The sequence below is a fragment of the Helianthus annuus genome, chromosome 3 (assembly GCF_002127325.2).
Source record: "Helianthus annuus cultivar XRQ/B chromosome 3, HanXRQr2.0-SUNRISE, whole genome shotgun sequence".
NCBI lineage: Eukaryota > Viridiplantae > Streptophyta > Magnoliopsida > Asterales > Asteraceae > Helianthus > Helianthus annuus.
This window is the reverse complement of record NC_035435.2, coordinates 110,780,173-110,793,663: the sequence shown is the minus strand read 5'-3', so window position 1 is coordinate 110,793,663 and position 13,491 is coordinate 110,780,173. Positions and strand designations below refer to the sequence as shown.

Here is a 13,491-nt window from a genome sequence, read left to right as displayed (position 1 = left end):
TGACCTTCATAATCCTTTACAAGGACAGCACTTACTGCATTCCCTGATACTGCGAGATATAGTGATAATGGTTCACCATCCTCGGGCTTCATCAATAGAGGTGCGGTTGAAAGATATTGCTTTAATTCATGTAGGGCTGCTGCATGCTTTTCTCCCCACTCGAACCTCTTATTCTTCTTCAGGATATCGTAGAATTCCTTGCATTTTTCCGAGGATCTTGATATAAATCTGTTTAATGCTGCTACTCGCCCTGTTAATCTTTGAACATCTTTCATATTTGAAGGTGATTTGATATCCAAGATAGCTTTAATCTGCTCTGGGCTTGCTTCTATCCCCCTTTTAGTCACCATGTATCCTAAAAACTTTCCTGCCCCCACTCCAAAATGGCACTTGGCAGGATTTAGTTTCATATTATACTGGTCCAGGATATCAAATGCTCCTTTAATATCCTGGAGATGATCCTCAGCCTTCTTGGATTTGACTACCATATCGTCAATGTACACCTCCATGGTGTCCCCCAGTTTGTCTTTAAACATCATGTTCACCAATCTCTGGTACGTTGCACCTGCATTTTTTAAACTAAAAGGCATAGCAGTATAACAGTAAATACCTGTTGGTGTCATGAAAGCAGTATCCTCCTGGTCTGAAGGTTCCATTTGGATCTGCTGGAATCCTGAAGATGCATCCATGAAGGTTAACATTTCATGACCGGCAGCGGCATCCACTATCGAGTCTATATGAGGGAGAGGGAATGGGTCTTTAGGACATGCTTTGTTCAAGTCTGTGTAATCTACACAAACTCTCCATTTCCCATTCTTCTTTTGAACCACGACCACGTTTGCTAGCCACTTGGGAAATTTGACTTCCCTGATCATTTTGGACTTCAATAGTCTTTCAACCTCTTCTTGAATAATTATGTTTCGTTCTGGAGCAAACTTCCTTCTCTTTTGCTGGACAGGCTTGAAAGACCTGTCAATTCCAAGCTTGTGAGTTATAATATCCTTAGAAATACCTGTCATATCCTCATGCTTCCATGCGAATGTTGACATTCTGCATTTCAAAAAGTTAGTTAACTGATTTTCAATATCCTGAGGGATATTGGTTCCTACGAGCACCGAGATATCTGGATTATTCTGGTCCAGGATAATTTTCTTAACATCCTGCTCCGAAGCCTCCACAATATCCTGGGCTCGCATCTTTAATTGCTATCCTGCTTTGGATTTTGTTGAGGATTTCATCGAGGATGAGTAACATTCCTTTGCCTCCCGTTGATCACTTTTCACCTTGACAACCCCCCAAGGAGTAGGGATCTTGATGCACTGATGATAGGTTGATGGCATAGCTTTCATATCATGGATCCATGGCCTACCCAATATGATATTGTAGCAGGATAAGGAGTCCATGACTCAGAAGCGTTGTATTGAGTTGACTCCTTCGACATATACGGGAAGTTTTATCTCCCCAACAGTATTCTTTGCTTCTCCCCTAAACCCTACAAGCACAGTGGACTTTGAGGTAATCTCCATCTCGGGGATGTTCATTCTCTTCAAGGTTTCCAATTGGATGATGTTGACTGAGCTGCCATTATCCACCAGTATCCTGCGTACAAAGTGATTAGCAACATATAAAGTTATTACCAGAGCATCATGATGAGGATCTTGGACAGTATCCATGTCATCACTATCGAACGTGATCATTTTATCAGTCGTGAGGGTTGATATCCTGGTTGGCTTATCTCCCCTTTCTGCCTTAGCCTCTTTCGCATGTCTTTTTGCAGCAGAGTATGAAGTTCCACAAATGTCGGATCCTCCTGAAATAAAGTTAATTATCTTGACATCCGCAGGCGGTGATGCCGCACGTTTAGGATCATTCTCAGTATCCTGACCCTTATTCCTCTTTCTTCCCAGAAGATCCTTCAGATAACCTTTGCTCAGGAGATAGCTTATTTCCTTCCTCAGAGCAATGCAATCCTCTGTGACATGTCCAAAATCTTCATGGAAGGAACACCATTTGGATTTATCCTTCCAATCAGCTTTCTGTTGGTTCTTCCTAGGCCACCTCGCTTTGTCTCCTAAACCCTGCATAGCATACATCAGTTCAGGTATATTAACAGAAAAACAATATTCTGACAACTCAGGATACTCCTCAGGATCCTCGTCTTGGACAACGTTCACTCTTTTGTTTTCATTTTTATCATACGGCCTAGAGCGGTATGGTTTATGTGAAGATTCTGATTTCTTGTTCGTTGATTCATATGTTGAGGATGCATTCATCCTCTCTTGCATTTTCTTATCATCTTCAAGCCTAATATATCGCAAAGCCCTGTTTCGATCTTCGTCCAAGTTCCTGCAAGGATTCATCACAAGATCCTGATAAAACTGGGATCCCTTTGTAGTCCCATCTTGAATGCTTGGACTGCTGTAGCAACATCAAGGTGTGGGATATCCAAGATTCCCTGCTGAATTTGTTCACATAATCCCTTAGGGATTCTTGAGGTACCTGTGTTATCCTGTAGAGGTCACTTGTTAGTTTTTCAAAGCTTCTACTGCAAGAAAACTGACTGTTAAACAAATTAACTAAATGAGAAAATGATGTAGTTGAATGAGGTGGAACATTTAAAAGCCATTTCAAGGCTGATCATGTTAGAGTAGAGCCGAAGCCCTTGCACAAGCATGCTTCCTTAAGTTCTGGTGGGATAGGGTTAATCTCCATCCTTTCCCTATACTGGGCAATATGCTCCTCAGGATCCGTCGTCCCATCATACAGCTTCATGTTAGGAGTCTGGAATCTCTTTGGGATTTCTGCATCACAAATGGGGTGAGCAAAGCGGGATATATTGTGACTATCCCGGGATACTTCCGGTATAGGCTGCACTATCCCAGGCACACTTGATATCATATCCTTCAACTTTTGAAGCTCTCTGGTTATCGCTGATGTCACACCTGCATCCTGCAATGATCCAAGATTATTAGTAACAGGGATACTGGTGTTAACGGACAAGTTACCAGCTTGGTGGTTCTGGTCATATCCTGGAGCGCATCCTGGAGCATATCCTGGATTTCTCACAGTTGACACCCTGACCGAAGAGGGTATCTCCGGAATATGACTCTGGTAATGGCTAGGCATAATATTCCCCATGTTATCCTCAGTATATACTGCCGAACTGAAGTTCAAAGATCTAGGTTGCAAGGGAGTGATAGTATCCTCAGTGGGCCTTCTTGAGCTAGATTTCAAGAGTTGTATCTCTCTCATCAGCATTTGGTTGGTCTCCTGTTGTTGCCTCATCTGTTCCTGTACACTACCAAACAAAGTTAGAATTTCTTCATTAGAGGCCAAAACAGGACCAGATCCCTGAATATTCTGAGTGGGAATAACATCCCGAGCCACATGAATTTCGGTTCCTTGTGAAGAGGCTTGCGTTCTCGGAGGAGGTGGTGGGAGCATCGAACCAATTGTTGTAGAGGTTGTAGCAGACACGGTGGAAGAGCTCATGTTTGATCTCGAAGCCATTGAAAATAGTATAGCAAAAGGTTTTGAAAATAGAAAACCGATTAATGATTTTACAAAAGCTTTTAGTAGAATAGCACCACTTGCCCCACGGTGGGCGCCAAATTGTTTTGGTCAAAAATTACCTAAGCAATTAAGTGATCAAATTAGTTTTGTGAGGTAGTGTGATAGTAATACTTTGTGAAAAATATGTTGGTTTGTTAGTTTGCAAAAACAGTTAACAGGATACGGCTCAGGATATCGAGCTGTATCTACGAACAAACAATGAGCAAAAATGTAAAGGTTGACACGTGATGTACGAGGAAAGCCCTTGATCAATCTAGATCTCCGGCATAAAACCTCGGGAGCTGACAATCGTCCGCTGCCTTGTTCTTCTTATTGCTTGAATAACAGGATATGACACGGATCAACTAAGTGTTACAATGCGATTCGAGTGCAAGTGTTTGTGTTTGTGAGTGGTTACAAGTGGTAGAGAGTAAGAGTGTACGAGAAATTGTGTGTGTGAAAGTCGTGTCTTCCTATGATCCATGCATTCCTTTATATAGTAAAAGGAAATAACTAACTTTGCTAAAAATCCGGGATATTATGCTAAAAATCCGGGATACTGAGATTATTTCCTTTCTGAACGTTGCCAGCCTGTTTCCACTCGTTTTCCACGCGCTTACTAACTATAACTCCGGGATTTAAGCTTCCATAACCGTTATAACATTAATATCTTTGACCAATCTTCGTAACTTTCCATAAAACACGCCAATCTTCAATGCTGACCGTTACAAGAGCTATTTTTCCGCCATCAACGCCCTTATCCTAACCAATTTGAGCAGGTCTTCAGGATGAATTGGTCTTCATGAACATTAGTCCCTTGTAGCCAACGTTTACAAGCAAATTGTTAGTAGTAGTCAGGATACTACCTCAGGATGTTACCAACATCCTGGTCCGGTATCCTGATCCGGTATCTTGATCTAATATCCTGATCCGGTATCCTGATCATATACAACTAATAAAAAATCAAGATACAAAGTCAGGGTATGGGCTCAGAATTTCACCCATAACAGGTTCGATTTTAGGACTTTGCTTAGCTTTACTAGAGTCTATCGGTTCACTTGCCGGCAAAGACAGATGAGAAGCTATGCTAGGGGGTAGCAAGGCACCCCCTCAAGTTTAACTAAATAACATAAAAATGCTCAATCACCCTTTATTTTTGTAACAGGCCCCCAAAAACCCTCACAAATCCTAAGACCATGGGGTATGGTGGGGGCTTGGGTTGGGCTTGGGTTGGGGCATTTGTTGACACGTGGAATGGGAGCCTCCCCCCACCGCCTGGTTACGTGTCCCCGGGTTATGGCGGGGCGTGGGTTGGGCTTGGGTTGAGTGTGGCATATTGTTAAAAAAAATAATACAAAAAGAGCAAGCCAGCTAGCATGTCCCCCCGCCCCACGCCCGGCTTGAAAGCCAAGCCCCAAGGGCCACGTCCCAACCCAAGCCCACCCGGGGTGGTGCCTTGGGCGTTTTCCCCCAACCCACGCCCAAACCCCCTCTCCATACCCTATGGCCTACAATCCCAAATTTTCAATGAAAGGTTGAGTTGCATTTTAAAATTTCTACCTGTTTGATTTAAATAATGGGTATTCACCCCTTCTGCTATCTTTAACTGACTGATGTGGGACTGACCAAAAAAATACTTGATCAAATGGTTTGAGTTGTGTTTCATTAATTTTTTCTTAAGTATTTAATTTTGAATTCCCATAAGGCCTTAATTGCTTCTTTACAATGGAGTTGTTTCAAGAGCAGTAGGATCTTCTTCTCTACAATAGAGTTATCTATTTTTGAATTTCCATAAGTGCTTTTCCATAATCTAAATACTACACTGGTTATGCTGGTTATATGTTGTTTTACAGGATGGACAAGTTCACCATGAGTTGCTTTTACACCTCCTATTGTTGAAAGAAAGAGAGGTAATGCTCTTTCTCTCATGATTATATGTGATATTAGGCTATAGGGTGTGGTCACATGACCATCATGACCCTCCACGTCAGTGGCATGTCACCCACCTCTAATCCACAATCCAAAACTACTACCCTAAGAATGTGGTCATGACCCAAACCACTATCCCCTTATTTATTTTAATTTATCTTTGTCTAAAGAAAAAAGAAATGATTACTTGAAAAATGGAAATGATGACCATGGTTTAATCCATGCAAATCATGGTGGATTGGGAAGAGGTGGTATAGCCTTCCATTCATGTTCCTACGTGGCGAATCATGTCCCAACCATGACCCCACACCCTTTAGCCTTAACAACCATATGATGTTATTCGATTTCATATATTGTTTTATTTGAACTGTCCTATTTTGACGTGGCACACATTTGACCCATATTTTGCACCCCCTGGCGATAATTTTTAGATCCGTCACTGCTTCCCGATTAGTAGTTTAGTTGAGTCTAGAGAGTCTAGGGTATTACTTAGTGTCTAAATTAAGTTAATTTTAGTTATTTTAATTAAACTACTTTTAGCACATCAATTACCAAAGCAGTTAAGTAATGAGACTTCCTTCTAGCATTGACGAAGACACATAAGATCCATTCCAATAATATCAAGCAAATCCAAACAAGAATACGTAGATATTCCCTATGTAAGAACCAACTAACAGAATCAATACCATAAATCAATAGGCACTACAAGTTTTATCTCTAGGAAAGTTCTTCGAGAAATCTTTTGCGTACATTCCAACTACAATTTACAAACAAACACTTCCGTAATTCCAGTCTTTGGGTACCGGCATAAATTTCAAATTATGAAACTCTCAGCACGCGTACTCTCCTAATCGACTACTTATCATAATGAACATTAGTTTCTAAACTAGCAGAATCGCAGGACATCAAAAGTGGGAAGCTTCTTGTTGGTTTTTCTTCCTCACTCGGTTCTCTTTACTCAATCGAAAAAAAAAAAACTTATCTTATTTTAGAACTAGAGCATACACTATCTAATTCTACTATTAAACTGCTTATTTCTTATTGAACGACAAAGAGACCCACCCTGCTCGGGGCTATGTTCAAGGTCGACTCCTCGACCACCATGATATCATGCCCCACTAACGCGCAGGAACCAGATGGAATCCGTAAACCCTCGCCCTCCGTCAGATTCGAACCCGGGATTAAAGCCCTGATTCCTCCCTTAACCTAGACGTCCCTCAAAAATAGCCTAAGCGGGAATCAATCCTACGTCTCTACTAGTCCCTTCACCTAGACGTCCCTCAAAAATAGCCTAAACGAAAATCAATCCAACGTTTCACTAAAGAAGACAACCCTTTTGACAATTGAACCAACATCTCAATGGTACAAACATCCACTACTTGGTTTAGCCTTCACCACTTAATCAAAGTGTAATCAAACAGCACATTAATTATACTATAATCCTGCAAGTCACACCAGATAAAGACATTTGTTAACACAACGTTTATCTCATGAGTAGATACATACATACATTGGATATTCAGCAAAAAAAAAAAAAAAATAAATAAAATAAAATAAAATAAAAAAAAAAACCACGAAATGACAATAAAACATGGATCACGATTCACGAGATAAATGGGGCACTCAGTATTAACTTCTTCCTTCGTTCTCACCTTCAAACACACACCATTTCACACACACACAATTCCATCAATGGCTTCTCTTCAACTAACACCTCTCTCCACTCGCACAGATCTCTTTCTTCCGGCCATTAGAGTTTTCCGATGCCGTAAACAACCTCTCTCCGTCCGATGCTCCGCCGGAGAATCATCTTCTTCTTCTTCCTCCGTTGGTTCTGATTTTGACGCCAAGGTTTTCCGGCACAATTTGACCAGAAGCGATAACTATAATCGGAAAGGCTTCGGACATAAGAAGGAGACTCTTGAGCTCATGAATCAAGAGTATACTAGTAAGATATTATGTTAAACTACTGATTTCGATTAATTTGTAACCTGAATTTAGCGTTATTGAATTGTTAGGGTTTGTTAGGTCTACTGAATTTCATGATGAATTGTGAGAGTTTGTTAGGTCTGGTTAATTTCATGCTGTTATAGGATGTTGTAATTTACATTTCATGCAAATTGATGAAATTATGCGATACTGTGTTGAATAATCTTATCAATAGTGTAAGAATGTGTTGTAGCCTGGTATAAACACTAAAGAGATTGATGATTGAACATATGTTTGCTTGAGTTAATATGCATAGTGCATGCCAATACAATTGTTTGGTGTGGTAATGTTGTATGTTATTATAAACAGGCGATATCATAAAGACTTTGAAGGAAAATAACTATGAATATACATGGGGAAATGTTACCGTAAAGCTTGCAGAAGCTTATGGCTTTTGTTGGGGCGTTGAGCGTGCCGTTCAGATTGCTTATGAAGCCAGGAAACAGTTCCCTGATGAGAAGATATGGATCACAAATGAAATTATTCACAATCCAACTGTTAATAAGGTATTGATTTTTATTTCTAAATTAAAGTTCATGATTACCTGTAGCTTATGATTCACAACTTAACTGTTGTTTCTACCGGCCTGTATATTGTATTATTATCTATCTTGTTTTAGCATTTGCTAAAATCTGTATCTTATCTATTAGAGAAGAGATGGTTAAAAAATTGAATTATGTATTGTTAGAGGCTAGAAGACATGGAAGTTAAAGATATCCCCATTGAGGATGGAGAGAAACAGTTTGATGTTGTCGATAAGGGCGATGTTGTAATTCTTCCTGCGTTTGGAGCTGCAGTAAACGAGATGTTGACGTTGAGTAACAAACAAGTACAAATAGTCGATACCACATGCCCTTGGGTGTCAAAGGTATATTTAATTCTTTGATTTGTTTATTTCTCATTTCTTGCATGCATATGATTAAGAGTAAATTACGTTTTTGGCCCCTGTGGTTATATCACTTTTACTATATTAGCCCAAAATAAGAATTTTTAACATATCTGCCCTCATGGTCTCTATAACTAACCATTTTGGCCCCTAAGTCTAGAGATCATGGGGGGCCAAAATGGTTAGTTATAGAGACCATGGGGGCAGATATGTTAAAAATTCTTATTTTGGGCTAATATAGTAAAAGTGATATAACCACAGGGGCCAGAAACGTAATTTACTCTATGATTAATTATGGTCCGAGATTTTCACATGCAATCTTTTAAGTCTTGCATCCATTAAATTATAAGCATCATGTGCATATCAATATTTGTTGGGTTCAAGGTGTGGAACTCTGTCGAGAAGCACAAGAAGGGGGACTACACTTCGATAATTCATGGTAAATATTCTCATGAGGAGACAGTAGCAACAGCTTCTTTTGCTGGAAAGTATGTAATTGTAAAGAACATGGATGAGGTAAGCTTAATGTGTTTTTTTCTTTTTAAGTGAAGAACACTTATTCACAACCATAAACTGTACTTAAGTTTACTTTATTCAGGCAACATATGTGTGTGATTACATTCTTGGTGGTGAACTTAATGGATCTAGCTCAACCAAAGAAGCTTTTCTAGAGGTGTTGCATTCTTTCTAATCAGTTCAATATTGATCTCTTACATATGTTAAACCAATTCATTTGTACTTCTAATTATAAAGACCGGCCGTTGTTGTCTACTTCTAATTATAGCTTTGAACTTTGGCATGCATGCAGAAATTCAAGTTTGCAGTTTCTAAGGGTTTCGATCCGGACAAAGATCTTGTCAAAGCTGGTGTTGCGAACCAAACTACAATGCTAAAGGGGGAAACAGAGGAGATAGGTGTGTTACACTGTTACTAGTAGGGGTAGCAAAATCTGTAGGTTGGGTAACAAGTTAAAATGGGTTGGGTTGAACCGAAACACTTAACTCAAATTCTTTTATTAATATTTAGCGTGTCAAATGTAACTACAAAAGCTATATTCTTTTAAATTAGGGAAATTGGATTTTATTAATCCCACCTTTTGGTAGTGGCCAATAGTAATCCCACCTCTATAAATCCCCACTAGCAGTCCCACCTTTAGAACTTTCTTTTCTCAATGGACCTCCGTTAAAAAGAAACTTAACTCCGTTAAAATTTTTCCCGAATTTCAAATTGATGATTTAGGGCTTTTGATTAGAACAAGGATACAAGTCGATTGATGTAAAACTTACATTGAAATGGTGCTCCAAACGACGAAACGGTGCTTAAATTCGGGTGTTTAAACTTCCAATTAACAAAAATCAAGCCGTTTGGAGCACCGTTTCGAGATAAGTTTTAAATCAATCGACTCGTATCCTTGGTCTGATTAAAAGCCCTAAAATATCAGTTTGAAATTCGGAAAAAGAAAGTTAACGGAGTTAAGTTTTTTTAACAGGGATCCATTGGAAAAAAACCTGTTAGACCCCTTTCCATTTAAGCAAAATCTATTGTGCTATCCACTTATTCGTTAGACCTGTTAGTGATAAACAGGAACTGAATCAACCACTTCAACGCTTTACTTGTCTAGAAGTTGCCACTTTCGACTATACTCACTTTCCTTTTTCTTATTTACAGGGAAATTATTAGAGAGGACTATGATGCAAAAGTTTGGAGTAGAAAACATCAACCAACACTTCATAAGTTTTAACACCATCTGTGACGCTACTCAGGCAAGTTATCTTCGTTTCTTGTTCTTATATCACAGCTTACTTCATCTTCATCTTACGTTAACGTTTGAAGTCTATATTAAAAAACTAACATGTTGATGTAATCTATCGTTGTAGGAGAGACAAGATGCTATGTATAAGTTGGTAGATGAAAAATTAGATCTTATGTTAGTAGTTGGCGGGTGGAACTCAAGCAATACCTCACATTTACAAGAGATCGCAGAGGAGCGCGGGATTCCGTCTTATTGGATTGACAGTGAACAAAGAATCGGTCCTGGAAACCGAATAGCTTACAAGTTGATGGTAATACTCAACTCACATACTAATTTTTGGGTGTTAACCATTCTGTTATTAGTGTTTTTCTTACTTAGCTATGTTTTAAACATGCCACCGTAACAGCATGGTGAATTGGTTGAAAAAGAAAACTGGCTACCGAAGGGCCCAGTCACAATTGGTGTCACATCTGGTGCATCTACCCCTGATAAGGTAAATTTTGTCACTGCAAAATATATGTAATATTCGTCACTAACTAACGTGTTAAATATGTCTAATAGAACTATATCACTACAATAGTAATCTAAGTTTATGAATAAAACGATTTATGACAAACGGGTCGAAATTGCTGAATATATTTTTGTTGTTTGCTTTTCATGTGTTGAACACAGGTTGTGGAAGATGCTCTACTGAGAGTATTTGAGATCAAAAGTGAAGAAGCCCTGCAACTTGCATAGATTAGGGGTGTATTCCTAACAAGAATCAAATAGTATTGCATCTTGCAGCACAACGTACTTTTATGTACACAATCTATTGTGTGTATAATTATTTTAGACTCTATCGATATCGAAACACACCCTTCTAATATGAAAAATGGCTTTTAGGGGTGTACAAAAATTAGTCCCAACAAACAAAAACATTCTCTTATATTTAATCTTTTAGCAAAAATGTCTTCAACTTGATTTGTCTACTTCATTTTTATTGATTTATCACTTATAATATTTTTCATATAAATAGAGGTCATTTTAAGAAATATTAGCTGTTATGAGAAACAGGATAGTTTTATTATGAGAAACAAGACTGGCTGGCATAGACAAAGCAACTTTGTTAGCACAAACAAGAAGAAACATATAACCGTTGATTCTTTCGATATATGCAAGATCCACGCTTTTTAATTCTACTACTAAACTACAGATTTTTTGTCCACCGCGGGAATTAAACCCTCGCTATTTGGAAAGGTAAAGCCTTATCCAACACCTTGGTATCGCTAAGTCAAATGCCCTTTGGTAGTAAAAGCAAACAATTTCACAAGTAGCCGAGCAAATAGCACTATACTCGGTGAACCATTTCTCAAATTTTCTAAGAATTAAACAATTACACAAGAAGTTATAGAACTCAGTAATTGATCAGACATTTTACAACATAATCTACATAGTCTTTTAAAAAGATGGAATTTTCTTTACTAAACAACATTCCTTGACCCAAGGATGAAGGTTTTTTTTTTTTTTTTTTTTTTTTTTGAGTATCTATCAACTCTTAGCGAGTTTCATTTAATAATTTAAAGGAGTGCGCATATATTGACTCAAAAGATAAACAACAAAAAAGTATTGATTATTAAATCATGTTATCCATTGAAGAAATCAATATGTTTCTTATTTTTGTTTCATTTACATATCTTTTTTATATATTTTTTTCTTAATCGAATATTATAATTGCATCCGGTATTCACTCCGGTCCGGTTATTCCAACAGGGCTAACCAGTGAACTGATAAGATGACCGGTTTTAAAAGTTGGTTTTAACAACTAAAGCTTCTTCCTTCCCTTTACTTCAAGGAAGTTAAAATACAATGACTTGACTCTTTAACTTATACATACCACACATACTAAGACACACAAACAAGATTCAAGACGAAATCACCGAAGACGAAATAACCATAAGTACAACAAGAAGACCGAAGAACAAGAAACATATCGTCAAGAAGACCAATTTAGTTCCTTCTACAAGAATCGAGTATTGATGAAAACCTTGAGCATAACCTCCATGAGCATAAGATGATAACATATAATGACCTCCACTAGTTTCTCCATAACCACTCATGTCACCAAAATCAACAACGCGAAAATTCAAAAGAGATGAAATGGCACCAAAAAGACTAGTCCTAGTTAAGTCCCCCAGCCTTGCAGCAGCCATTGGCACGAACCCCCCTGGCGCACCAGACCCATCTTGGCGGAAATATGTTAACACTGGTGCTGGAGCCGTTTGGGGCCGCTGGCTAGCCGGGCGGCTAGGAATGCCATCCCTAAGGTCCGACCCTGATGTTCCCCTTCCATAAATAGGCACCAAGTTATCGTCGTCTACAAGGGCTTTGCACACAGGGCATTCATGTGAGTATGAATGGAACTGCAGCCATTTGTATAAGCATGGCCAGCAAAAGAGGTGGCCGCAAAGTGTCACAACAGGATCTTGAGCTAAATGGAAGCAAATATTGCATTCGAAAAATGCTATGTTATACTTGATGTTGATATTCTCTGAACATGAGTGGCTCACTGATTCTTGAAACTCATTATTTGTATCCATATCTAAGATCATTTAAAAATTTAATACCTAATTTAGTAAACAACAAGGATAAGAACATAAAAAAGTACCATATATATATACACATATATATGTATGTATATATTCCATCAAATTCTGAACAAGTTGCAACAAATCTCAAGATTAGAAAACTATAACTACTGTATAGATAACAACCAGGCATCAAATTATGTAAACTTAGGGTTCATCGACCGATAGATAATTACAAGGACAGGCTAAATTATTCAAAAACTGTTATATTACACTTTTTTTTTAACATGAGTGGCTTATAGATAATTATAAAGGTAACACTCAGTTCATTAAATTCTGAAAAAATTACACCAAATCTAAAGATTAGAAAACTGTAACTACTGTTCATATAAATAATAAAAGCATCAGATTTTGAGAAATTATAAGAAGAAGCTAAAAATTAAATAGAAACTGAATAATTAATTAACTAATTTAGTAAACAACAATAACTATAAGAACATCATAAAGGTAACAGTTATTCCTTCAAATTCTGAACCAATTGCACCAAAACTCAAGATTAAAAAAAAAAAAAAAAAAAAAAAAAAAAAAAAACTAAAATTACTTTACTATTCTGTACAGATAACAACAGAGCATCAAGCAAAAAATCAATTAAAAAAAAACTTCGAATAAAAGCAACAAAATCAAGTTGAAGGGGTGTTAGAAGCATGATCGTACGTACCAGTGGAGCTGAATCAAATCGGATGTGTATGAGAAATTAATTAATTATAGAATCAAAGAAACAGAGAGTGTCATGAGAGGTATAAATATGATGGCGA

At 38.0% G+C, this 13,491-nt stretch overlaps 2 protein-coding genes across 2 annotated transcripts; one reads left to right on the top strand and one right to left on the bottom strand.

The window, feature by feature from the left end:
* The first annotated feature begins 7,021 nt into the window (after nt 1-7,021).
* LOC110872284 (4-hydroxy-3-methylbut-2-enyl diphosphate reductase, chloroplastic) lies at nt 7,022-11,067 on the top strand. The gene is made up of 10 exons (XM_022121056.2): nt 7,022-7,429; nt 7,780-7,976; nt 8,159-8,338; nt 8,741-8,872; nt 8,955-9,029; nt 9,165-9,270; nt 10,025-10,119; nt 10,234-10,419; nt 10,516-10,602; nt 10,782-11,067. The coding sequence occupies exons 1-10, from the start codon at nt 7,096-7,098 to the stop codon at nt 10,845-10,847; spliced, it is 1,458 nt and encodes a 485-aa protein (XP_021976748.1). The 5' UTR covers nt 7,022-7,095; the 3' UTR covers nt 10,848-11,067.
* An 804-nt stretch (nt 11,068-11,871) lies between these two features.
* LOC110872285 (E3 ubiquitin ligase rnf-5) lies at nt 11,872-13,491 on the bottom strand. The gene is made up of 2 exons (XM_022121057.2): nt 13,395-13,491; nt 11,872-12,690 (listed from the first exon to the last, which is right to left on the bottom strand). Exon 2 carries the CDS (start codon nt 12,686-12,688, stop codon nt 12,014-12,016), a length of 675 nt encoding a protein of 224 aa, XP_021976749.1. The 5' UTR covers nt 12,689-12,690; nt 13,395-13,491; the 3' UTR covers nt 11,872-12,013.